General features: G+C 33.2%; 1 protein-coding gene across 3 annotated transcripts in view; it reads left to right on the top strand.

Moving 5' to 3' along the window:
• LOC145789321 (calcium-transporting ATPase 3, endoplasmic reticulum-type-like) overlaps positions 1–10,213 on the top strand; it is a 94,247-nt gene extending 84,034 nt beyond the window's left edge. For 2 of the 3 annotated variants that reach the window (XM_082912464.1, XM_082912466.1), the window contains 7 exons: positions 1,315–1,369; positions 1,570–1,655; positions 4,053–4,201; positions 5,096–5,201; positions 5,315–5,368; positions 7,538–7,586; positions 9,683–10,213. In XM_082912464.1, the coding sequence (XP_082768590.1) occupies positions 1,315–1,369; positions 1,570–1,655; positions 4,053–4,201; positions 5,096–5,201; positions 5,315–5,368; positions 7,538–7,586; positions 9,683–9,750 (567 nt within the window). In that variant the 3' untranslated portion in view covers positions 9,751–10,213. The remainder of the gene's footprint in view (positions 1–1,314; positions 1,370–1,569; positions 1,656–4,052; positions 4,202–5,095; positions 5,202–5,314; positions 5,369–7,537; positions 7,587–9,682) is intronic. The other variant, XM_082912465.1, reaches the window with a different exon arrangement.
• Positions 10,214–27,844: the final 17,631 nt, after the last annotated feature.

The raw sequence follows: 27,844 nt of genomic DNA, 5'->3' as shown, positions 1-27,844 counted from the left end.
TATTATTGGATCCCAAGTAATTTTCTTCAAACTTGCAATGTGTTTTGTGTGTGTCTAAGCAATGGACATATGTGTCTCCCAAATGTTCGAAGTGTTTGGTTTAAAAAAAAAATTATGTTGGACAGGTTTGGATAAAAATATGTAGGACAGGTTTGGATGAGTGGCTCACATGTATCGGGGAGTATGCGATGAGTGTTGATGTCCGACATCCATCATTTTATTACGAGTGTCCATGCTCTTAGGTCATAAGAGTTAAAAGTATTTAGCCTATCACCTTAACTTTAAAAAAAAATAAAAATAAAAAAATAATAATAATAATAAAGGAAATGTGTTATAGCTGTTTCAGCATGAAGCTGGTGGGATGCATTTTAACTGTGAAAGATTTTCCCAATTCTATTTTGAGCATGGAAGAGCTTTGACATGATTGCAGTTCCAAGTGTTTGAGTTGAGAAGTTGAATACCTTAAATTATTTCCTGCTAAAGTGTAAAACCATCCTATTTTCATGTCTTTTGCAAAAATTACACTTGTAAAGTCACCTCTGTTAACTAAAATCTAATTGAAGAGTAAATTTATTTGGTGATGGTACCTTCTAGTGGATTGTCTTAAGAAATATGTTGTAGCATATTAGTGTTGGAATACATACTCGTATCAAGTTCTTCCACAAATTTAAGATGTGAACTCGTGCCACGCAAGAGGTTGCACTTTCTATAATATATGCATTAGTACGGTTGAAAACTTGTTGCATACTAAAAATTTCTGAAATTTATCTTTTTATATTTTTATTCTTGGTACATTCTTCTTCTGTATATGAACTCGGTGGATCTGCTCTAACCCTCAAAAATAGGAAGAAAAGAAAAGAAGAGGGGTGGGGAGGTGGGGTGGGTTTGATACCCCCAGCCTCCATTTGTTTAAAAGGATATGTGAGGGTACGAAAAGTTTTGTGTTAAAATTTTTCCTAATAGTGGGCCATTTTCTGGACAGTAGGGTTCATGGCGACTGCTGCTAGGGTACGGTATGTGCTCTGATGCCATGTGAATTTACAAACAATATGTGTATTATCTCCATAAAGAATGATTACAAGCTCTAAATATATATACCAAGAACTAATTACTAATTAGGAAACAAAAATTAAACGTACTAATCTCCCCTCAAATAATATTACAGTTTCCACAATTCCATAATGATGGTTCTTTGTTTCTTGTATAATTCATTGAATTGTGAATCTAGTCGTGCGTTCGAGGTTTTTCTTACTTAGAAAGGGAAAAACTTTCTTATTTCTATGATTTTACTTTTTTATTTGTTTGAATGTGCAGGTTAATGAAGCTGTTGTCAGTGGTTGGCTATTCTTTCGTTATCTAGTTATTGGAGGTATAGTCTGTTAGCACTTCTTTGTTTTTCACCTTGTGGTCCAATTTACAAAATGCTTCTTACAGCATACCCATGAGAGAAATTTGAACGAGTATTTCACATGTTCACTATTCAAGTTGTTGCAAAGATCAATAGCAAGAGGTTGATTTTAGTTCAATTTTTTTGAACTGTTGTATGACTGAATTATTTGGTTTTTGTAGCTTATGTTGGACTTGCCACCATTGCGGGATTCATATGGTGGTTTGTTTTTGCTGATAGTGGGCCTAAATTACCATATGTTGAATTGGTAAGTTCTATCTCATATTAGACTACTGTGTGATATTTGCTGCGTTTGTTTTTGGTTTTGTATGACATCAGATCATGCTTTTGAAAGTCGCCAACTTTATAAACTCAACAAAATTTGACTTCAGATTAGTGTGGATAGAACTACATACAGGCAAAACGAGGCGATGGCACCCTTGAGTTCACTAATTTCACCCACATATATATTTCTGTAGATACATGAAAGATGAGAAATACGTTGTTTTCCATTATTGGCCTCTCGTGTTTTTTAATTTTTTAACAAAATTTGTTTAGTGGCCTCTCCCAGTCTCTTATATCTTGTAGGTGCTCCACTGATTCTATTTTTTGTGTTGATAAATTTTGAAATTATCATTGGGTTTCCTAATTAATAACTACGTACGTTGGTTAATTATGATTTGTCCCTTTCTCTATCTTCTCTATGTTTTTATGGATATAAACTATTAATACAATACATATATATACACACATGCTACTCCGTTTCAAAGAGTTTGGCTGAATGGTTGGGTTGAGCAAGGGGAAGGGGTTGAAGGGTAAGTCAACTTGGCCCCTCCCAATATAGATCTTGGTTCCACCCTTGCAGATTAGATGTCTTAATATAAATAGATCCAAATTCAAAGAAATACATTTTGGAAGAATAGTGAAATATTTGACCAAATTTCGGAAAATCCAGACTTAGAATTTAGAAAGAAATGTCTTGAGTTTTATTTTATTCTAATTTAAATTCAGGATAAGTCCAATACAAAATTCAGCTAATGATATTTAAGAATTTGATTCCCAATTTAATCCATAAAGTTGGAAATTCAGGAAATATCATATTAGGATTGATTTCAAAATTGGCTATGTTAGAGACTTGTCTCACGTTGCTTCTCTAAGCCATCCAAGCTTGGTTCATGTGGTCTAGAGGTTTCTTCACCTATAATTAATTAATTTTGAGTTAGATGTCTCCAAATTTGTTACAGGCTGACTAAAAAAACGTGGTTAACCTTGCGTCAGTGTCCCTATTATGAGTTGATTTATCGGTTGTACACATATTAAAGGGATGGTCTACAAATTTAAGGACAAGTTTATGTTCACACTTGGCTTGACATATTGTAAATGGAATTGCTTCACTTTCTTCTTTTTGGCTTCCCTTTATATAATTTCTAATTGTCAATATATTTGTATTTGATCTTTGAAATTGCTATAACTTTCCATCTAGTTGTGGAAATATTCTAGCTACCGTCTGGGCTGTGTGTCTTTCAGCTTCTAATCAGAACCAAATTATACAATAAGCAGCTATGCAGAACTACGAAGCGTGTGTACGGGTATGTGTATTGGTACGATACCGGTGAGGGTCGATATGGTAAAATCTAAAAAAAGTAGGGTACAAGTACAGTTAGGTCCGTTTGTTAAAACTTATTTTTATTTTTAATTTTGAGTAATGTAATACAAAAATTAGTTTAATGCTTTAGTTTGTTAAGAAAATCCAACTTACAATTCATATTTAATGGCAAAAAGTAAGGTACAAACAAAAATTACATGTCATTATATTAAATAACTTACAAGCCATAACTTAGTTTTAAAATCATGCTAAGCTTAAAAAAAGAACAAATAAATAATGTCCAATGAAACTAATTTTACCTCTATATAGAACAAAATATTGTTTTGATTGAGGTATGGTATGGCTTCAGTACATACTAGGTGTGTCTGGGGTACGGCAAAAGTAAGAAGAAAAAATTTGGTACATGTTTCGTGTATAGTACACATGAAGAAGTACCATATACAAATACCCATGGTTGATAGAATCATATGATTCACGATTCGATTCATACGATTAGATACAAGTTTCAAAAAACAAAAAACAAAAACAACGATTCGAATCGTGTTGTTGAATCAGAAATTGATTGAATCGTACGATTCAATTTACGATTCACTACGATTCAGTTCTATTTTTATTTTTGTTTACATAATGCATGAAACAACGTCGTTTTCGCCAAACTATGAAGATATATTGAAGAGATACGTGGTATAGGTACAATATGTTTGTGAAAATACCCATGTTGCATAGATTCAGAGTAATATAGATAGAATTTTCGATTCTGCAAGTTTAAAAAATGGTTTGTTCTAAAAAATGTATCATTCAGTATTTTACATGATGGAATTAAATGGAAAATTTAAATTTGGTTTGAACTTAATTATTATTATTATTATTATTATTTTTAAAAGGATTCTGCTAACACTTCATATGTCTTTTTTTCAACAATAAGCATTTGGCATTTTATTGTTGATCCCATGATCTGCATTGACAATGGTTTGATTTTCTGTTCAACAGAATTATTGGTTGTGCATGCCCATAAATTATCCTTTTTCTGCGCTAACATTTTGTACTACACTATCTCAGATGAATTTTGACACTTGTTCAACAAGGGATACAAGTTATCCATGTAGTATATTCAATGATCGGCACCCATCAACTGTGTCAATGACAGTGCTTGTTGTTGTCGAGATGTTCAATGCATTGAATAATCTCAGTGAAAATCAATCTCTCCTGTAAGTATTCACTTAAACCTCAAACTTCATCTCAAGTTTGATACTGTCTCTGTCCCCAGATCGATTCATTTGAATGTTGAATGTGTGACATGCAAAAACATGGTTATAGCTAGTTTCTTGGATTTCCATCTTCTTCCCATAAGGTACTGTATAAAATCAAATCAGGGAAGAATAAAGATTTTTAATTTTTCACTAATACAGGTGGCCATGAAACACTTTTAAAGGTGATAGATCTGGAATACTGCTTTTCATTAAGATACTACTTCTTGGCTTCTCAGAAGTGCAGCAAACTAAACTGCATGAAGAATACCATTGAAAATAGTGTTTGCAAAGCAAAGTGTAGTTTAAAGGCTTTGAAAGAACAGAATTGACCACTTGTAAATTTGGCTGTTCTGTTTCTCCTAAAATATATATATATATATATTTAAATAAACAAAAATAAAATAAAATCTCAGCTGTTCATTTGACCCAATGTTTCCACAACCAAGCACATTCACACTTGCAGCTCTGAAGACTCTACACACACACAATGCCAAAACTTCCATCCTTTCAATTGGCCTATTTTAATGCATTTGAGATGCTGAAATCCTTAGACTCCCTTCCAAATGTAAACAATTTTCTTCAAATCGGGAAGTTTATTGTTGGAATTCTGTTTGTTTTTTGTACTATATATTACAGGTGCAGAGGTCAAGGCTTTCTTTAATATTCCTGCTGTATTTGTTGACCAATGATAGGTTTAGAGTCAGCTATGTTAACCATCTTTTATAAGTTCAAGCTACTATTATAAGTGAAAGTCATATTTTTGTCTTTCATACTCAGTTGTAGATGCTGTTGTTTATTCAAACACTGAAAAAGAAAATAAATAAATACCACTAACCTGTACTTTATTTTTAGTGTTATCCCGCCCTGGAGTAATCTGTGGCTTGTTGGTTCAATTGTACTGACCATGCTCCTTCATATTCTTATCTTGTACGTGCGACCTCTGTCTATTCTTTTTTCCGTAAGTGATTTACCTTCTACTTCTATCTATTTACTGCAATTTCTTTTATATGATTCGACTTTTTTGCCCCCTTACATGAGGTTGTTAATTAAAATATTTGAACTGTGTTGCAGGTGACGCCATTGTCTTGGGCTGAGTGGACTGTTGTTTTGTATCTTTCATTTCCTGTAAGTAGTTTGATTACATTCCTTGTTTGCTGATGTTCATATTCTCTCTTTGAGTATCGGCGCTTATTATCTTGCCATGTTGGTGCATTTTCTGCTGCTAACTGTGTAATGATATTGTTAAAATTAATAGACAAATGACATGAATTGCTACTTTTTTCTTGTTATTGATAGAGAGTGGTATTCTCTGCCACTGTCAAATGTGCTGCACGTGTGTACCTGATTACTGCATTTCACTATTGTGGGTTAGTTTCCCTTGGAATGTAGGTGTTCAGTGTAGCTTATAAGCTGCTTTTATCACCTTTTAACTTATATTAAATTACAAATGAGTATTTGGTGTAGCTTAATGGGATCAACTTATGGCTTAACACAGCTTATTTTGGCCCCAAATAAGCTGTTTATTGCAAGCACCGAAAGAGGTGCTTCTGAGCTTATAGTTTATGCAGAAAGCTGTGTTAATGGGTGAAATTATTTAAACATCCCTTGGATTTTGCAAGAATTACAGCTGTGCCACTATATAAATACCCCAACCATTCATTTCACTGCTTCTCTCCCTCACGACTCTCTCTCTCTACTCATTTTCTCTGATTCTTTCGACTTGGCAACATGACCTGCCGACAACTACCGAAGATGGGTGACGATCAGCCGACAACTTCTGAAGATGGGTGACGGCAATCAGATATGCGTAACGAAGGCAACTCGTTGCCTAGATGACAAGCACCTGAACTTCTTGATGATTTTGGTTCAGTTCTTTACTATCTTTGATCCCTTTGCTACAGATTTGGGTTTGATGATTTTGGATCACAACCACCAAATAGATTTCGATTTTGATTTGTACTTTGCTTTCTACGATGGTGGTTGTTAATCTGTAGCAATTTATGGAAGAATCCAATCCACAATTTAGGGTTTTTGTAATGATTTTGAGAAGAAAAAAATCCAATTTACGGATTAGGGTTTTATGCAGTTCATGATGCTCTAGTCATGGAACAACAGGAATTCAATCGATGTTAAATCAGACCCAAAAACTATTGGGTACATGTATAGTACAAATTGTAAAGAAACATCCCATTATATGGAAAAATATAATCTTACTGTGAGACATGTTCTTTGGAAGGAAAGCTTTCCTCCAGAGCTTACCCACATATCCAGATTGAAATCTTCCTGTGTGTAAAAAAATTATGGAAATAGTTCTGAAAATGAAATTTTGAAAAAAAAAAAAAATTATTTTTCACAATTTTTGCATTTCTTATAAGGGCAAAATGATAATTACACAATGAAAGCTAGTATACAACTTATTCTAACAAACACTACCTTCCAGCTTAAATGTATAACCTAACATCTACACCAAACAAGCTAACAACTTCTGTTTAAAGCTATAATCTAATAATCTAAAAACGGCCCCTATGTAGGAAAATTGATGGACGGCTAATATCTTACTTTCCCATCCATAATTGAAATGTAGGGGATGTATATACCACATTATTATGGAGAAGCAATCTTGTTATTTACTTATTTATTAGACAAGCCTTTGGATCTAAATAACTCAATCGACACTTGTCTTAGAAAATTTAAAAATGAAAATCATCAACAACAATCTCTAAGTCAAATAGTTGGGTTGAATTTCTGTTTATAGTTCAATTGTAGCGTTTACATTTAAAAGACTGGCATTGAAGGATGCCTTGCTCTATGATTGGCATTAGCAACATCTTTACATTTGGTACCTAGACATTAACGCCAAATTTTATTTACTTGCTGAATGGGTTGTGAGAGTTAATAAATAGGGAATTTCTTCAATGCGCCTCAAATATGGTGGTGGCTTAGTTAAATTTTCAAATCACACTTTGTTTAATGGATAAAATCTCATTTTGATTTTGTGTAATTACTTTTCTTTGTTTCCTTTCTAGTTGTCACCGTGTCATGGTAGCTTTTCTTCCATTACTCAGAATAGCTTTAATGATGTCTTCAACTGATAATTTTCACGCCCTTCTTGAATAACTTCAGCTCTTTTCCTGAATAGCTTAGTGAAACCTACAGTAGCAAGTAATATCTTATATGTAGACTATTTTGTTTAATTGTTTCGGATTTAAATATAACACAGTGCATCACTTTCTGTTTCATATTTGGATCTCTTTCTTATTTGACATTACTTACGATATTGTCAACCTGGCATAGGTTATTATAATTGACGAGATACTGAAGTTCTTCTCAAGAAATACAAATGGTGAGGTTATCTTAATTATTTTTTTCCAATTTTATTATTATTATTATTCACATGCTTTTGTGTAAATTGTACTTACATGTGTGTTATATGGACTCTTTTATTTCCCCGACCGTGCCCATGGAATATAATAAAGGTAAGAGTGCCATATGTGTCCAACATGTCCAACACCTGTAAATTTAGACACTTGAATCTTCTAATTTTTTACGATGCTTGAAAAAAAATGAAACTTACATTTGCTATTAAAGACACATTTCTGACCTCACACATGGGTTAGAGAGAAATATCACTTCTCTTAATCATATTTAATTTCATGTACATTTCTACATAATTTAAAACATCTTATCTAAGTATATTATATGATATGTTATATATATATATGTGTGTGTGTGTGTGTGTGTGTGTCCATGATGTGTCTCCATATGTAACTTTTGGACACATCTTGATATCCTAAGATTAATGGTTGTGAATGTCCAACTTTTGGACAGACACCTACACCCGATACTCGTATCCAATTCCATGTAACATAGACTACACCCCTTAGGTTTCTAACAATCACAACACCCTCTTCTGTTTCTGAAAAAACAATTTTCCCTTGTGATGACGATTGCAACAGAAAATTTACATATTTTATTATTCATAGTAATTCTTACTTTCTTTGTTTGAGGAAGGCATTTTGTAATTAAAATATTTGTATGAATATATATATATATATATATTTTTCCATAAAATGTTTTCCTATGTCTGGTTGCAACTGTGAAAGTAATGTATTAGTTGTTGTATTAGTGTTAGTGGTAATGGTAGTGGTAGGAGGAGGTGGGGCAGTTGGTGTTGGTGGTGGTGGGGTAGTAGGGTGAGGTGGAGGTTTTGGCGGCGGAGGTGGTGAAGGTAATGTTGGCGATAGTGGTGGTGGTGGTGGTGGTGGTGGTGGAGATGGTGGTCGGGTTTTTGGAGGTGGTGATGATGGTAGTAGTGTGGTTGCGTTGGTAAGACTTTAGTTCGGAAAACGTTTTCTATCTTTTGAAATTGGAAAATATTTTTTTCCCAAATAAGCTTGTTTTCCATTGACTGCCACAAAACATTTTATGTTGCTTTCGCTTTCTGTGGTACCAAACTCTAGAAAATACGAAAAATATTTTATGCCAAAGCAAATGGAATGCTATTCCAATCCTAACTCACACATTGAGTCATCAAGTTACTCTGTCCTAACCCCATTAATAGTGATCACCTCTAATAGTCATTGCCGATGACTACCACCCTATGAAGCACCGACACTTCAAAATAAGTGCCGTATCCGTGTCGGACACGCAGACACTTTGGGGACACGTATGGGCCACACCACATGGCGTGTCGCCTTATTTAATTAATTTTTTTTTAGGGGATATTTTGCGGACACATTAGGGACATGCTAAATTGTCTTTTTCCCCATTTTATTTAATGCTTTTGATGAATATTGAATGTTTATTATTTTTTTCTTAGATTTAAATACGTAATAGATTATCCATAAAAAAATATAAACTGTAAATGTTCATTTAAAAGTGTTTTAAAAAAAAGAAAAAAGAATTAGAGTTAGTTTTTCTTAATGTTGATTGATTGTGAATATAATATTAATCTAGATAGCAAATAAATTTATATATGAAAACATATTTTACTGCCGTGTCTGTGTTCTCATAATTTTGAAATTGCCGTGTCCCGTGTCTGTGTCCATGTCCGTTTCCTCATCCGTGTCTGGGTCTGTGTCCGTGTCCGTGTCCACGCTTCTTAGCTACCACCCAATCAACCATCTCTAAAGTAGACCCATCTATGTGTGTGTGTGTGTGTGTCTGTCCATAACCCATCACAGACCACAATTTATAACCTACAGACAGCCCCGCCCATAATAGTCTAATAGCTAATCCTGTTTAAATATATTTTGCCTTGTATCAAGCTACTTCTATTGTGAATTAGATTATATTAATTTCACCCTTGGGAGGACAAGTTGTCTTACATGGGATGAGATTTCTGATGTCTGCTTTGAGTGTTCTATGTCCACAATAATCAAAAGATTATAACCATCTTGATACACTGACATATTTTGATGGCTGTTCTTCTTGTTGTAGGAGCACGGTTCAAGTTCAGAGTGAGAAGAGCTGATATACTTCCAAAGACAGAATTACATAATAAATGACAAGTGGAATACGTACCAAATTTGGCGCGACGTTCAGGTTGGCCTACTGACCTACAGTTTGTTGTGAAACACCATTCAGTCATGTTTCTCTCTTCTGCTTTCATCTGCATTGTGCCGAGGAACTACCCAAGATGTTTCCAATACAACCGCAAAGACTATTCCAGTCTGCTGTGAGTTTTATTCTCATTCACTGATGCCAATTGGCTTTATATGTTGTAAGAAATAGAAAAAGGACAAAACTGCGAGTATCCTCGGATCTCACAGACTACTTTTCTCAAAATGCTGTCTGACAATAATTTATAGAATTTAAGGGGTTTTGGTTTGGCATAGAACAAGTACTGCTCACAACTGCCTTCTTGTATACAATTTGCCCTCAAAATACATAGTCCTGAAGTTACGTTGAAACAAACATTGTTCAGATTTATTTTTTAAGTAGTTGAATCTTTGTCCATGACGACTCAAATTCTTATTGCCAGAGGCTGCTTTTTCCTTTTAAGATAATGGAGGTTCATGGGCTGCCGAAGATTTATATTTTATTTTTTTATTGCAATGTATTACGTACTAATGAGTCACAATAACAATATATATCATTATTTACAAAGAAAATTGCCACCCAACATTGATCTTAAAGGTTCAAGAGACATCCACCTTTTGACATAGCAAAGCTAGTAGTGTTCATGAGATATGCTGGCTAGTAGTAGTTTTATTGTACCAGGTTGATTCAGCAGCCCTCAAACTGCCAATCTTGAAACTTGGCAGTTGGCAGTTTTGACCCAGCTGGATGGGTGAGTTAGATTTTTTTGGCTTTGTGAATTTGATTACACTAGAATTGTGGCCTTAATTTAAATAAAGAAAAAAATCAGAGTGCAAAGTACACCAGTAGTCGCTTTATTAGGAAAATTTGTCCAAAATCCCTCCCTTGAGCCATTCTTTGATGAAAGGAACACTCCAACAATTTTTATTGTGTTGAGTCCATTAAGATAGATTTTTCTTGCAAGGACACCAATATTGTACAGGTGCATTTTTATTGACAAATTTACCCTTTTTGTTGAATTCAGTAAACATTTCTGCACAAACAAACATGTTCTCTTCTTCTTCTTTCTGATGATCGTCAATATCAATGTCAATGTCATTATTGTTGTTGCTATAATTATCATCATCATCAGAATCAATGGGAGGAGAAGGATCAAGTCGAGCAGTGTCAATGGGCAATTGTTCCGTTAGACTTATTGGGATGCAGTTGAGGATAAGAAGAAAAAGAAGAGGACGGAAGAAGAGATGTCTTGAGAGCAGCGAATCGAGCAAACAGATCATATTTGTTGTAGTTTTGTTGTAGTTGATGCTGAAGCTGACCTTCCCATCATCACTGTGATCGGTGGTTGTGTCATATTCTGTTTTTTTTGCTACTGTCTTGTTCAAGAAGACAGTAAAGTGTTACTCTAATAGTCAGTAAAATGTTATTAAGAAACAGAATAAAAATATTAATTTTATTAAAAATTAAAATATTAAATTAGTCACTAAGAATATTTTGGTAATAGTAAAGTGTACTAAACTTTTTAAAGAATTTTTTATACTCGTTCTTAATGCATTAAAATAAAAGTTTTGATCAAATCTCTCTTTATTTCGACCATTGTGTCATTTGAGTCGTTTATTCTTGGAAGTGAAATGGAGAGGCAAGACTCAAAAGTGATATGCAAGTAGAAGGGGTGAGATCAATTCTCCTTAACGATAATCTAACAATTAATTATTAACTTCTGAATAAAATTAAAATAATAAATAAATAAATAAAATTCAATTGATTCAATTTTAATTATGAATTTATGATTGTCTGAGTTTGGTTTAGTTGATTATAATTGTTAGCGTTTTTTTTTTTAATATAAAAAATAAACATGAGTGACATGCCATGCTTCTAGGAATAAAATTATAAAGTTGATTAATTCTATAAGTAAACTTCAATTAATTCAGTGACTATTTTCTATCAAATTTCCAAACTAGTGATGTCAATTGGACTAACTGTGAGCATTAAAATGATAGCTGGGCGGCCAGTAATTTTCCACACCCCTCAGCGGGAAAACAGTCGGTTTTGCACTATGCGGCTGTGTGCTCTCCTCCGTCGAGGGAATATTTATGGGAAAACAAAACAAAAAAAAATAGTGTCATATACATTAATTAATGTAGACATTGTCATACCAATTAGTGCTATGTAATTAGTGCTATGTCATTATTACTGATCCTATCATTACACTATTACACTATTAAAACATCCCCCCCCCCCCCCCCAGAAAAAGAGGAAGAAAAATATACAAGATTCTCAAACTTGTTTTACTTTAAAAAACCAAAATACAAAGCAAGTGGAGTAATTTTTTCTCTTCACCGTTTGGAATAGGTCCTTGTATAACTACGGAATGGCAAAATGAGAAATAATCCAATTTAACTTTTTCTAATAATTAAGCTTATTATCTTAAGAGTCGTTTACGCACACATTTTAATTTATGAATTTCTACTCTATTAAATCTTAATTAAAAATTTTTAGACCTTTAAGTCTTATTAAATTTTTAATAATCAAAATTGCCATTTAAACAATAATTGTTTGTTATTTATGATTATCTATAAAGGAATATGGTGATTTGACATTTATTTTGATTTTTAAAACTTTAAAATATCAACTTTTAAACTGAAAAAATAAAAAAAAAAATTATGGGTAAAAAAATTATGTTTTTCTTTTGAAAAAATTGAAAAAACTGATAATATTCTTAATTTTATTAAATAAGACTTATTTGTTCAAAAAAATTTAGATAAGACCTGAGCTACCATAATATTTGTAAATATGACTTTTCGGTAAATAACACTTACTTTAATTAAGACAAAATTTATTTTACCACTATGTAATATGATTTGATAGCGCTTTACTCCCTATCTTTTAAAAATAGTCATATGCCCCCTATATGGTTTTGGACTAAAATGCAACCATTATGACAATTACCTATAGATGTGAAATGATTATAATACCCTCAAACTTATATTTTTTGTTATTTTCTTTCTCTCTCATCTCTCATCCACTTAATTAATAATGTCTAGTGTTAATTCAATCAAATCACAATTAATTTATAAATCGGTAAATATTTATTCTAATTCTTAAATCAGTATTCCAATTTTAATTTAATTATATCTTAGATCACAATTAATCCTACATATTTAACTATTTATTGTAATTACTAACTTTTTAATCTAATTTTAATTTAATTATATTTTATATCACAATTAATCCTAAATTCTTAGTTATTTATTATAATTTATAACATGCTAATCTAATTTTAATTTAAATACATTTTAGATCAATTCTTACTTATTGTTTATTTTATATTTTATTTAATTAAATTTAAATCAATTCTTAATTATTTTTATATTTTAGATCAAATCTTAATTATATTTTATTTTAATTAACATATTAATCTATTTTTTGGTTTGGAGAAAATAGGGGTAAAATTGTCCTTTTGTTATCTTAATTTCGTTCTAATTTTTTAGAAAACAAAACCCAGTTAAAAAAATAGTGTGTAATATTCATTTCCTTAGTTTGAATGGATAAACTAACGATAACACTTTAATTCAAATCACATGGAAACTTCCTAACTATATTTAAATAAGAAGAAGATAAATTACTCTAATCTCAAACCACAAGTAAGATTAATTTAACCCTTTCTAATTATTATGATTTGAAAAATTGGGCCAAAAGTTTGGTAACCCACTCGACAATAGGAATGGCAACGGGTTGGGGCGGGATCCGGGATCACACTCTCCGTCCCCGATCCCCAAAGGTAAAAATATCCCTATCCCCACCCCCATCCCCAGTGGGGCACCCATTCACCCCCATCCATCGCTCCCTAACAGGGATTGAGTTTTCTCAACCCCGAAAAATCCCTGACCCAAGTATTTGATCCTCTGTTTCTTTTTCATCAACAACAACATCAACAACCAACAACAAAATCATTCTGTGTTACAATAAAGGAAAATTTTTTTTGAACAGATCAATGAGATGATACATACATACATACATACAGAGAGAGCTTCACGGTTCACGATCGGCGATCTGAGGGCTTCACGTTTCACGGTTCACTCTCCATGAATCATGATTTTTAGATATGAGATCTGAGGGCTTCATGGTTCACGATCTATTCAGATCGGTGATTAGTGGCAACAGCGGTGGTGAGGAAGGAGTGCCAATCGTTATGTGTGTGTGTGTGTGTGTGTGTGTGTGTGTGTAAGGTGAAAGCAGTGGCGATGAGGCAGGAGCGGCGGTAAGAGAGGAGCGACAGCCGTAGTGTGTGAGAGAGAGATGAAGGTGAAAGCAACGGCGGTGAGGGAGGAGCGGCAGACGTTGTTGTGTGAGAGAAAGAGAGAGAGGGAGGTGAAACCTTAAGCGGTGAGAGAGAGAGCAGCCAACTTTTGTGTGTGAGTGTATGAAGTGAACCAAACCCTAAACACACGTATATATATAAACATGGGTATAATAGTAATTTTACATCAGGGTTGAACGGGGTGGGGTCGGGGTCAGGCCGATTCCGGGGCTGGGACATATATCCCCGTCCCCGGCCTAAACCTCATCGGGGATTCATTTTTGGAAAGCCATCCCCGGCCCGTCGAGGGTGTTTTTTGGGGAATAACCGCTCAATTTGGGGTCGGGGGGTCGGGTTACCGTTGGGTCAGGTTTAGATTGCCATCCCTACTCAACAACAATCAATGGCATATGGTTAAAGGTGAAAAAAATATTAAAGAATGGAAAGAAAAACAAAGCAATTACAAAAACATGAAGGAATCAATTTAAATTTATGATAAAAGTCGAAGATTAAAAGTAATTACAAACATGTGTCTTGATTTTGAAAGATAAAATTACCCTCCCCCCCACTTTTTTTTTTTTTCTCTTTCTTTCTTCCCCTGATCTCTAATCTTTTCTCTCTTTTTTCTATCCCTTTCTTTCTTCTCCTCATTTCTAATTGTTGTTGACAATCTCGTTGGACAAAAACAATATTTAATTGTAATTGTATCTATTATTTTTCATTTGTGAGAATAACAATGTTTATATGCGAATCCAACTTAGTTTGTGCTTGGGCAGAGCATTCTGTGCTCAAGCATAGAAGGTTGCATTTGAGTGGTCGAGTTAGTCTCATAGCTTCTTAGAGTTTCAGAGACAAATCTTGCAAGACAAAAAGTTCGTTGAAGCGGTGGAAGTTGCACTCTAGCGGTCTTGATTTGAGCTGAAATGTTACACTTTGAGTCTCCCTATCTTATGTTTTTTTAGTCTTTAGCTTATGAGATTTGATACAATAAAGTGGTTTTCATCATTTTCAGTTAATATCACTCTGGAGATAAAAGGATCGCAAAAGGAGGCAAAAAAAGCGAAAAGTCTGTGATTGAGTGCATTCGCATAAGCGAAATTCACAAATCAGCATGAGCGGATCTCCTCGCCAAAAATTGCCCTCTGACTGGATCCACTTGAGCAGAATTCCCAATCTGTACCTCGATATGTGTGCGTGTGTTTTTGACTCTACATTGACTAGTGGTTATAAAAAAGGATTTTGGGAACTTGTTTTGGAATCTGAACCCCTAGAGAAAATGGCTAAAAGCTAGAAAAGAAGAACAAATCATCAATCCATGGCTTCCTTTTCAACATCTGAAGCGTTCAACCTCTTTATGAGCTGCTAAGCTTTCTTCTTAGGATTGAGATGAAATTCTAATAAAGTATCATGTAATTTTGTATTTTAATTCTAGTTTGTCTTTGGAATTGGATAATCGTTGCATGATTGTTTTTAGATGTTTTATTCAAATAATCTTTTCATTCGATTTCTGTGATTGATAATGCATGATTATACAACTATTTTACTTTCTTGTATATACAAATCGTCAGATGATTCATGCTTAAGGAAGACTAAGGCTGCGAACAAGTCGAGTTGAGCCGAGCTTTAGTATGTTTGGGCTTGTTTGTTAAAATTTTAACAAACTCGAGTTCGAGCTTGAGCTCAAGCTCAATAAAAATTTAACAAACCAAACACGAGCTGAGTTGGCTTAGACTTGACTTGAGTTCGAACCTGTTCACAAGCATTAATGTGACAAAAAATTTATAAATTCATACTTGCGTATGAAACTAAAATTACAATTAAAACTTTGATTATACAATTATATATATAATATGTATAAACATTCTAAAAAAAATGTCAATATTTTACCAAAATAATAATATCTACTACCACTATTATATAAATGTACTATATATAGTTAACTACTATTTGCATTTATATTTTTTCAATATATAAATAACATAGTTATCTTATTTTTTACACATATTTTTACATTATTTAATATATATATATATATATAATAAATATTAAACGAGCCAGCTAACGAGCCGAGCTTGCGAGCCGAGTTTTAGAATGTTTGGGCTTGTTTATTAAAAATTTAATGTGACTGAGCTCGAATGCAAAAAAAATTTAATGAACCAAGTTCGAATGAGCTCTTACCGAGCCGAGTTCAAGCCTGTTTACGAATGACTTTGTTCATTTACAACCCTAGGGAAGACAAATTGTGCTGCAACCTTAGTTTAGCGTAGATGATTCATGCCAACCGAAGATGATTTCGTGCCTACGCTTTGCATAAACTCATCTTCTTGACGATAATATTGGGGCTTGTAGCCACGATGCATCACTATTATCCAAGCCATTAATTTACTAGAATTTGATATTTTAATTACATGATATGAGATTAGTAGTGGATTCAAAATCCTAAGTTTTTCTCCATATTCAGATTACTCTATTTATTTGCGCAATTATTTTAGTTTTAATTTAAATTCTCTTTAGTAAAAATCAAATCATCTTCTCTTTTTCAATTTAAATTAGAAAGTACCACTCGAATTGATACAACTCAGCCCAAAATCTTAGTTGTACGATACCTGGGCAATCTATTGTTCTACTGAATTAGTGCTTTGTTTAGTTCTTTATTTTTGATTAAAAACGACCGATCAGGTCTAAAGGCAATTCAATGACTTATGTGCGCATTTTTGGATCATATCTAGTGGGAGACTCTCGTATATTTATTTTTGGTGTGCGAAAAAACAGAGGTGAAGTTTTCTAGCGAAATCTATACTTGTACTTAATTGAGAGCGATTAGTGGATCACCATGCTTTTAATTGAAGATCATCAATGGGTTTCTACTTCAATTTCACTTTTCTAGAGATATGTTCATTGGTGGATTCCATGAACTTGAGCTTGAAAGTTTTGGTGGATTCTAGAATGGCTCGTCGTCGAGGATTCAACATTAGCATCGTAGATTCGACATTGGAAAGGCAATTTCGAGGTAAGAATGGGTATTGAAGATTCACAAGGATTTGAGATCAATCGAGCGAGAATTCATTAGGAGATTGGGTAAGATATCTTTGTGCAATTTTCTTTTCCTCATAGCAAAAATGTTGATTGGCTTTAGGGCTGTGGTTTTTATAATCACCATTGGGGATTTCCAATATTGATTATTTCCTACATTAAAATTGATTGTGTCACTTGCTGGTTGATAGAGATTTGATCTAAATCAATTCTCTCTAGATTGATTTAGATCAATTGAAGTTGTTTGAGAATTGTGATCACCATCATTAATTTATAGTTGATATTCGAACGTAATTACAAATCACTCTCGGGACTTAGATTTTTCATCCATCCATCAATTACCATAACCACCCTCCTCTTCCCACATTATCAATGTTCATCCAATGCAGGTACTGTGCCATTGTTATTAGATACCGCTGCCTCAATTCCCCTTTCCCTTTCCTCTCATCTTTCTATCCATTCTCTCATCTCCAAACCCTAACAACCTTTACCACCATTTCCTCCAATCTCAGCCATAGCCACCACAAACAGACAAATTGTACCTCGATGTGCAATGAAATAGTAACTACCAATGAGGCATATGAGGAGGAGTTGATGGACACAAACAAGGATTCTAGAGCTAGAAGAATCATTGCAGTGCATGCAAGGGACATTTCGCTAAGGGATCTTACAATTCGAAGTGAGAGTTGTTATTCAAGCAAGAAAGTTCTTGATTTAGCAGAAAGTCTGATGAAACAACGCCAAAATCTTCCAAGCTAGAGAGCTAGTTAGGACCACGAGCTTGGGTAGGGGGGATTTTAGTGCCTTAGGCAGCATTTGTCTTGGGGGTTCCCCAAAAGGGATTAAGCAATTTTTATTTAATGAATCAACTTCAAGAGCCAAAGAATTGTTGCTCTAACTTAACAAGTGTGATGAAAACGTAGCACAATAGCCCCAGAGTAAGAGTGTAAAAATGGCCTGCGGTCCGAAGCCCACCAGTGGCCTGGGGTGGGCTCGGCCCGGTTAGACCCAGTTAGGCCCAAGCCCGAGCACTTGGGCCTGGGCCTAGGCTGTCATTTTGAAGTCCGGCCCGACCCGTGGGCCCAGTCCGCCAGGCCCAGCCTGTGGCCCAACCCATCGACCCGCTCAAGGCCTACTCAAAACCCGGCCCGAGGCTTGATGTCATTTTTAGTGGAAAATAATAAAATTTGGGTGGAAAAAATAAAAAAAAAACAAAAAAGAATGCTTAGGCCCGCCCAAGCCCGGCCTAAGTTTGAGCTTGAGCCTAAGCCTACCGGCACTCCCTGAGGCCTGGCCCGCTCAAGGCCCCAATTCCCCATAGGCCTGGGCCTAATTTTCTGGCCCATGGCCTAGCCCGGCCCGACTCAAATTTTGGTGGGAGCCCACGAGGCCCGACATGGGCCGGCCCAACATGGGTTCGAGCCGGGCCAAATTTACACCCCTACTCGAGAGAGAGTACGAGGTGGAGAGGTACTGGTTAGGAAGGGATTCAAGATATAGGCAGCAATTGCAAAGGGCGTTTTGTAATAGTTTTAGTAATGCATAGTGAAAGAAGAAACAACTTTAGGGAGTAAGAACATGAGGCAACTTTATTGAAGAAAAGGGGAAAATACATATCAATGGTGTTTGAAAATATTATTACAAATAGATGCAAAAAATATAGGATTTTAATTTATTAATATGTATAAAGTTTATTATTAATTTGTAAATTTTGTTTTTTTAAATCTCACTGATATGTATTTTTCTCTTGAAAAAACAAAGTAGTTTTTGTGGTCTAAACATAGAAACTAACTTTACGCAACACTTATCATTGGAACTGATAATACTTACAAAACAATGTAAAAAAATAAAACAAACAAACATAATATCTACTTATTATTAAAATTGGCTTCACTTATCACGCAGTAAGATTCTATTTACAAAAATATGGGTGTAAAATGCACCAAAACCACCATGGTGCCAACATAAGATTCTATTTACAAAAGTGTGGGTTTAAAATGCACCAAACTACTATGGTGTCAACGTAGTTGGGATGAAAGGTGGCATTATATGATACTTTTTACTCTTTGACCTTACTTTATTGGTATAATCCATATTTTTTGTATGTTATTACTATCAATAAAGTTGCTTATTTTGCTGACAAAAAAAAAAAAAGCCATCATTGCTGTAACTAGGGGTGGAGGCATGTGTGGACTAGGAGGGTCATCCCCCCCTCCTAAACTTTTAGAAATTATTTTTTTTTACCCCTAATTAAAAAAAAATGTTTAATTTAATCCTTTCATGTTCTTAAAACTTATATCCTTAACCCTTTTTTTTCAAAAAAAGTTTATTTAATTTGTCATTTTAATTGTTTAATTTTGCTATTTTTTTTTATATAAGTTTTATTTAGAGAAATGCTATGTGTCACTTATTATTTTTTTTTTGTCTATTTTATATCACCTCCTATAAGAATATTCATAACTAGTTCATTTGTTAGAGATAATTATTACACAATCAATGACAACTAAAAATATATTAGCATGATTCAATGATTCAAAATTACGAAGAAAAAAAAAAACGAGTACTATATATCACTTGTTTTGATCTCGCAATTGCATCAAGAGATTGCTATATAACACAATTGATGTTGCAATTATATCAAGAGATTGCTATATATCACAATTGATCTTGCAATTTTGTTCTCTTGATATCAATTGTGTATGCAACTCGATGTAATTTTGTTTTCATATTTTATGAGGTATGTGATTATTTTTTGAACCATGTGATTATCCGAGCACCATATGAGTTTAACATAATACCTTTAAATGGGCCCCAACTATGTGTGTAATTAATTTTATTGAGGGTTACCCTTATACTTGACATTCAATGTATTATGGGCTGCAATCGCTGGAATGGATTTCAAAACTTATACAAACACTCACTTTTGTAGCAGTTAAATCATATACTTTTGATTAAGCATGAATGTCAACCTTTCATCTAAATATATTAGAGATTGAAGAAAATTGTCCAGTGTTAACCTAGAATTATTCATATCAATTATTCATCAATTTTTGTAATGAAATTTTACCAAGGGGAGGGTTTTTTTTTTGTTTTTTGAAAAGTTACCCAGGGGAGGGTTGACATTGATAGTTGGTCAAAAGTATAAAGATTTAACTACCACAACAAAAAATAAGAGTGAAATTAAGTGAGATTATATATAAAATGTAAGGATGCAAATATAATTATACTTTTACTATAATGTAATATACAGTCACTATTTATTCCTACACATTCAAACAAGCTAGTGACAATGGACCCTTAAAATGTAATAAGAGCCTATCCATTTATTTATCACTTTTGTAATAGAAAAGTAACTAACAAAGCATCCTTAAGAAATGGTGTATATGTAAAAATATTTGTATCAATGGATATGAGCATGTCTCATATTGGTGTTTTGGCAGACCTTGAGAGTGATCATACTTTTGGGTTTTGGCATACCCATTTGGATGAGATCAAGATTGATCAAAGAGGTTGATTAGAAAGCCACTTTTTGAACATAGTATTACATTTAATAGACCTCTATTCTGAAGTTGTTTGTCCTGCTCCCTATTAATAAAAAAGCAAAATAGTTAATTGCACTTATTTATTTATTTATTTATTTTTATTTTTTATCCTTTAAACTATTGTGAATTTTTTTTATTTTTTTTTCGTTTTTAAGTTATCAATCCATCAAAAAAATAAAATAATTAATTCCACTTTCATTTTTATGCTTTTAAACTATTGCCATTTGTTATATATAATTTCATCTTTAAATTATCAATTTTATTTAGGGTTTTGTTTTACATCAAAACCCCCCTTCAACTATTAGCAAGTATTATTTAACCTCTCTCATTTATGAACTTGTATATTTTGACCTCTTTAATTATAAAAATATATTACTTTCATCTCTTCCAAATCACCTCCAAAATAGGTATATATTTATATGATTTTCAGAGTTGATGAAGTAAAGTGATATTATTAATAGTTGAGGAAGACTTTGGTGTAATTAACCCTTTCAGCTATCTAGTCCATAAAGATTTTTCTCTCTCTCTCTTTTTTTTTTTAATTTAATTTAATTATTTTAATTTCGATTCTCTTTTTTTTTATTCAAATTTTAATTTCAATTCATGTGGTCCAATTAAAGATAACTTCTCCAAATTAATAATTGTGAAAACCTAACCTAATATACAAAGAGGTACTTTTATTGTTCGGACAACATAAATCATACAATCAATCACTCATCTTTGTATACGTATTATACTAGACAATTTACAACCAACAACCTGTTGGAAATGGTTATAAAATTCTGGATAAAATCAGAATTTTTTCCTAAGTTCGGTCTAAATTTTAGGTGGGCCCCGAGTGTCGATTTACTCGGGTCAAAGTGGTAACGCGTTCTATGCCGCGTTGTGATTCACATGGTATATTTGGTTGCTCAAAACCATTACCGAGTGAATGGGAAATTGAAGCCAAAGTGTGCTCCATGGAAATGGAGTTTTGGTGGAAATTCCTTAAGGTTGTAAATTGGTTTGTCCCACATTGATTTGGTGGGAAGTTTTGAAAGGGTTTATAAGGCTTAGGGTGAGATACTTGGGGTGTGCCCCAAGGGGTACCCAAGTGTTTTAGAGGGAGAGGTTATGGGCAAAATGAGCTAGACCCATTGGACTTAAAAATCACCACACACGCGCGCGCTGCCGTCCGGTCGGTCGGGCTGGCCTGGGCCTGGGCGCGGGTGCGTGGTGTGTGGTTGGGCTTCTAATCTTTTTGGGCCAAAAACATTTGAATTTAATTTTATTTTTTATTAAAATAAAATCCAGAATTCAAATTAAATTAGTTTGGATTTTTTGTTCATCCAAACAGGGCCCTTCCCGGTTTCAAACAGAAATAAACTGTTTTGGAATTAATGCACACCCAAACAGGGCCCTTCCCGTTTTACTATCTGTTTGAATTCAAAACCCAACAGGTATGATACCTGTTCAATTCAAAACCAAGAGCTACATACCTGTTTATTTCAAATCCAAGAGCCACCTTCACATCTATAAATAGGACCACCCTCATTTGATGTTTTGCATTCAGAAATTTCGTATTTCACTTCTGTTTTCTATTCTTCATCTTGCTGCATTTTATTTCCGAAAGAAAGAGTGTAAACACTTAGTGTGTTCGTAAGGCAAACAGTTAGTAGTGCTGCTATTGTTTGTGGTAGATCATTTCATCCTGGGAGATAGACGTCCAATTTCTGAAAGCACCGTGGAGAGGACGAATCTGTCTTAAGGACACAGTGTCAAACACTGGACTTGATCAGAAAAATAATTCGAAGAAATTAAATCAAGTAAGTTATTTAATTTACTTTCAGTGTTGTTTTATTTGTTTATTTATTCAGATTTTAATTTTGTTTTTGTAACAAAATAAAATCTGTTTTTTATTTATATATTTTTATTTCAAGTTTGATTTTTGTAATCAAACATATTCTCTCCTTTTCTTTATTTCTTTATATTCTGTTTGTTGTTTAGTACACAACAGAATTTAATTAATTTAAATACAGTGAAGATTGTCCAACACAACCCAATACCCATTTCTCTCCACCCTTTATTTCAAAATAGCAAGCATGAAAAATGAGTGTTTACTTGTATGGTAAATTGTTCAAATTTTGAAATGACATTTCTGCCCATCAAATAAACCTTAGTGGTTACTAATTTGGTCTTCATTTATCTATGGCTTGAAAGTTATTTTATTGGCTAAAAAAATCTATTTTGCTCTTAGTTCATCTCTAATTAATTAATTTTCTGTAAAAAAAAGTCAATTTTATCTACTCAAAAGCCACTAGGAAATCTTAAGTTAGGAATGTGTCAAGTAAATTAATTTTGTAGCATTAAATCTTTCTGTTGACTTACAAGCTAGTTTTCTAACCAACTTCCAAAGGAAGTATTAGACAACCGTTTTCAATTAGACCATATTAGCTTAACAGACAATTTTTTGAATACATTTTAGAACATCTCTTTTTAGGAAATACTTTTAAATTATTCTCTTAATTTTAAAAAATTATTTTTGCATAAAAATAAAACAATAAGCATTTTCAGTTTTTTTATTTTTATTTCTGACAACATAAAAAAAAAAGATTGTTCACATTAAACAATAAAATAAAAAAATTATTTTATTTGTTTGATTTTTTTCACATTATTGTCTCATACACAGAAGATTGTTCTAATAATCTTAAGACAGATTCAAATTATTTTGTTTATACAGAATTTTTCATTTGTTTCCTTTTCTTCCTTTCTTCTTTTTACAAAAATTATTTTCTGTGCTTATACAAAATAATATTCTGGTTGGAAAATACAAATGGTAGTAATATACTATTTGACAAATATTAGTAATATACTGTTTATTTTCTTTAATAACTAGTAGTAATATACTGATTATCATTAACAATTTAAGAATATTCATTTGTAAAGTTGGTCAGAAATTAATTTTGATTTTAAGAAATAATTTCCAAGTTTTTTTTAATTAAAATTTTATTTTCAGTATTTTAATTTTTGAAGTGTTATGGAAATATTTTTCTGTGTGGAATTAATTTCTTTAAATAAAATTTTATTTTCAAATTAATTGGAAATAAAAGTTACAATTCTTATTTCTTTTATTTTTACAAAATTCAATTATGTGTTCTGTGTAGTATAAAATTCTAATTCTAATGTTGTTTTATAATTTAGAATTCATAGCTAATAAAACTAGTCAAACTAATGTTCAAATCAGTACTGGTATGGTGATTGCAATTGCTCTAACCACTCCTTATGTTGTGATTGTACTAGTCAATCATGGTGAAAAGCCAGATAAGTTGTTAGGAACTGATTTTAAAAGATGGTAACAACAAATGTTGTTCTATCTTTTACTACTCTCAACCTGACACGTTTTCTCCGTGAGAATGCTCATACTTTGAAAGAGGATGAAACTGGCCGGCAACTGCTGTCGATGCTTGGAAACATGCTGATTTCCTTTGCCAGAACTACATTTTGAACGGACTTGATAACACATTGTACAACATCTACAACCCTATCAAGACAACAAAGGAACTTTGGGAGTCTTTGGAGAAAAAGTACAAAACAGAAGATGCTGGCTCAAAGAAATTTGTGGTTGACAAATTCTTGAATTTTGTGATGACTGATTCAAAGATTGTGATCAGTCAAGTTCAAGATCTCCAACTTATTTTGCATAACATTCATGCAGAAGACATGTCTCTCAGTGAATCCTTCTAAGTTGCTGCCTTAATTGAAAAATTACCACAAGGCTAAAAGGAATTCGAGAACTACCTCAAACACAAGCACAAATTGATTGTGCATTTGAGGATTGAGGAGGATAACCACAATTTTGAGAAGCGGACTGGTAAGCATCCAGTGGAGTTTAAAACAAATGTGGTGGAACATGCACCAAAAGCAAAGAAACGAAAGTATTCTGTAGAAAGTTTCTCACCAAGCTCTACAGGAGAGGAAATTAAGAAGTACAAGGTCAATGGCAAATGTTACATCTGTGACAAAGAGGAACATTGGGCCAAAGATTGTCGTGGCAAGCGCAAAGGCCAAAGGAAGATCAAGTAAGAAGTTTGCTCAAGCCAATAAGGTCGAAGTGGACAAAATTTCCAATGGTGTAGATGACATAAATCTTTCTGCAGTTGTTTCCGAGGCAAACCTTGTCGGAAATTCTAAAGAATGGTGGGTGGACACTGGTGTTACTTGTCATATTTGTGCCGACAAATCGATGTTCACATCTTATTCGGTGGTGGACAACGACGAACAACTTTTCATGGGTAACCCCTCAACTTCCAAAGTTGAAGGACAAGGAAAGATTATTCTGAAGATGACATTTGGAATGTAACTCACTCTCAACAATGTGCTGCATATACCAGACATTCGCAAGAATCTTATTTCCGGATCCCTATTGAATAAAAATGGGTTTAGGCTAGTTTTTGAAATTGATAAGTTTGTACTTACCAAAAATGAAATGTATGTTGGGAAAAGTTACATGTCTGATGGCCTTTTCAAAATAAATGTAATAACTGTTGTATCCTCTGTTATTAATAAAAATACATTTTCTTCTTACTTGGTTGAGTCTTCAAATTTGTGGCATTGTAGACTAGGACATGTTAATTATGGATATGTGCATAGATTAATTAATATGAAATGTTTGCCTAAATTTGAAATTGATTCAAATCATAAATGTGAAATTTGTGTTGAGGCAAAATTAACCAAAACTCCTTTCCATACAATTGAAAGAAGTATGGAACTACTTGAATTAATTCATAGTGACATTTGCGATTTTAAATCAATTCAAACTAGAGGTATAAAAAAATATTTTATCACTTTCATAGATGACTATACTAGATATAGTTATGTTTATTTAATTCGAATCAAGGGTGAAGCTTTGGAAACTTTCATTCAATATAAGAATGGAGTTGAAAATCAACTTGGTAAGAAAATTAAAAAAAAACTAAGAAGTGATAGAGGTGATAAATATGAATCACCTTTTGGTGAATTTTGTAAAGAACATGAAATAATTCATCAAATCACCACTTCTTACTCACCTCAGCAAAATGGAATTGCTGAAAGAAAAAAATAGGATTTTAAAAGAAATGATGAATGCCATGTTAATAAGTTCTGGATTACCTCAGAACTTGTGGGGGAAACAATACTTTCTGTTAATTATATTCTTAATAAAGTATCTCGAAAGAAAGTGAATCAAACACTCTATGAAATGTGGAATGGGAGAGTATCATCCTACAATTACTTAAAAGTATGAGAGTGTTTGGCTAAAGTGGCTATTCCTAGTCCTAAAAAGACTAAAGTAGGCCCTAAAACGGTTGATTGCATATTCATTGGTAATGCCATGAATAGTAGTGCATATCGGTTTTTGATTCATAAATCAGAATATTCCGAAATGCATGTACTTATTATAGAATCTCGGAATGCATCGTTCTTTGAACATGTGTTTCCGAGTAAACCTAGACAAGAGACTAGTACTAATAAAAAATCTTATGATTCTATTACTAGTCATGATCAAGAACAAGAGCAAAAGTTAGATCAAAATGAAAAAGAGGAACCTAGGTGTAGTAAACGTGCTAGAACCTCAAAATCTTTTGGACCAGATTTTCTAACTTTTTTGTTAGAAAATGAGCCTTTAACTTTCAAAGAAGCCAGTCCCGAGGCTCCTTTATGGAAAGAGGCTGTAAATAGCGAAGTTGAATTCATTTTGCAAAATCACACTTGGGAATTGGTGGACTTGCCACCAGGTTGTAAACCTCTTGGGTACAAGTGGATTTTCAAAAGAAAAATGAAAACGGATGGATCAATTGATAAATATAAGACAAGACTTGTGGTTAAAGGATATAAACAAAAAGAAGGTCTTGATTACTTTGAAACATACTCACCGATTTCTAGAATAACATCCATTAGAATGCTAATTGCTATTGCATCTTTGAACAAATGGAAGTGAAAACAGCTTTCTTAAATGATGAGTTAAATGAAGAAATTTACATGAAATAACCAGAATGATTTTCTATTCCAGGGGAAAAAAAGAAAGTGTGTGAATTGGTTAAATTATTATATAGTTTAAAACAAGCGCCAAAGTAATGCCATGAGAAATTTGACAAGGCAATGATGTCAAATAGATTTAAAATTAATGAATGTGACAAATGTATTTATATTAAAAATACAAACAAATGTTATGTTATAGTATGTCTTTATGTGGATGATATGCTCGTCATAGGTAGTAATAATAACATGATTAAAGCTACGAAAAAAATATTGAATAAACATTTTGACATGAAGGACATGGGGATTACCGATGTAATTCTTGGTATGAAAATTATCAAAACATTAGAAGGATATGCTTTGTCACAATCACATTACATTGAGAAAATACTTGACAAATTCAACAAAGATGATGATCATCTTGCTATAACACCTGTGGATGTTAATTTGTTTCTTTTTAAAAATGTCAAAGAAAGTATTTCTCAATTAGAGTATGCCCAAATTATTGGAAGTTTAATGTACTTGATAAACTGCACTCGCTCGGATATATGCAGTAAGTAAATTAAGTAGATATACGAGTAATCCATGAGTAGAACACTAGAAAGCAATTACAAGATATCTAGCAGTACTTGAAGAATACTGTGATGCAAACTGGATATCAGATACTAAAGACTCAAAATCCACCAGTGGGTATGTCTTTACTCTCGGTGGTACGGCTGTATCTTGGAAGTCTTCCAAACAGACTTGTATTGCTAGGTCTACTATGGAATCTGAATTTATAGCTTTAGATAAAGCTGGAGAACAAGTAGAATGGCTTCGCCACTTCTTTGAAGATATTCCAATGTGGCCAAAATCGGTGCTTGCTATATGCATACATTATGATAGTCAATCAACAATTGGTAGCGCACAGAGTTATATATATAACAGTAAGTTGCGACACATTCGTCGTCGACATAACACCGTGAGACAACTATTCTTTGATGGAGTTATTTTCATTGAATATGTGAAGTCTAAAGACAACATAGCGGATCCACTAACCAAAGGGTTAACAAGAGAGTTAGTTGAGAATTCATCGAGGGGAATGGGACTTAAGCCTATTAAATAAGAGTTACTATAACGGCAACTCAACCTAGTTGACTGGAGATCCCAAGATCTAGGTTCAAAGGGATAACCGAGTTGTGTATGACTCATAAG

The sequence above is a fragment of the Camellia sinensis genome, unplaced genomic scaffold (assembly GCF_055761805.1).
Source record: "Camellia sinensis isolate YWXY unplaced genomic scaffold, ASM5576180v1 Unanchor3, whole genome shotgun sequence".
NCBI classification, from domain to species: Eukaryota; Viridiplantae; Streptophyta; class Magnoliopsida; order Ericales; family Theaceae; genus Camellia; species Camellia sinensis.
Note: the sequence above shows the minus strand (reverse complement) of the source record. Positions and strands in the feature narration are given on the sequence as shown.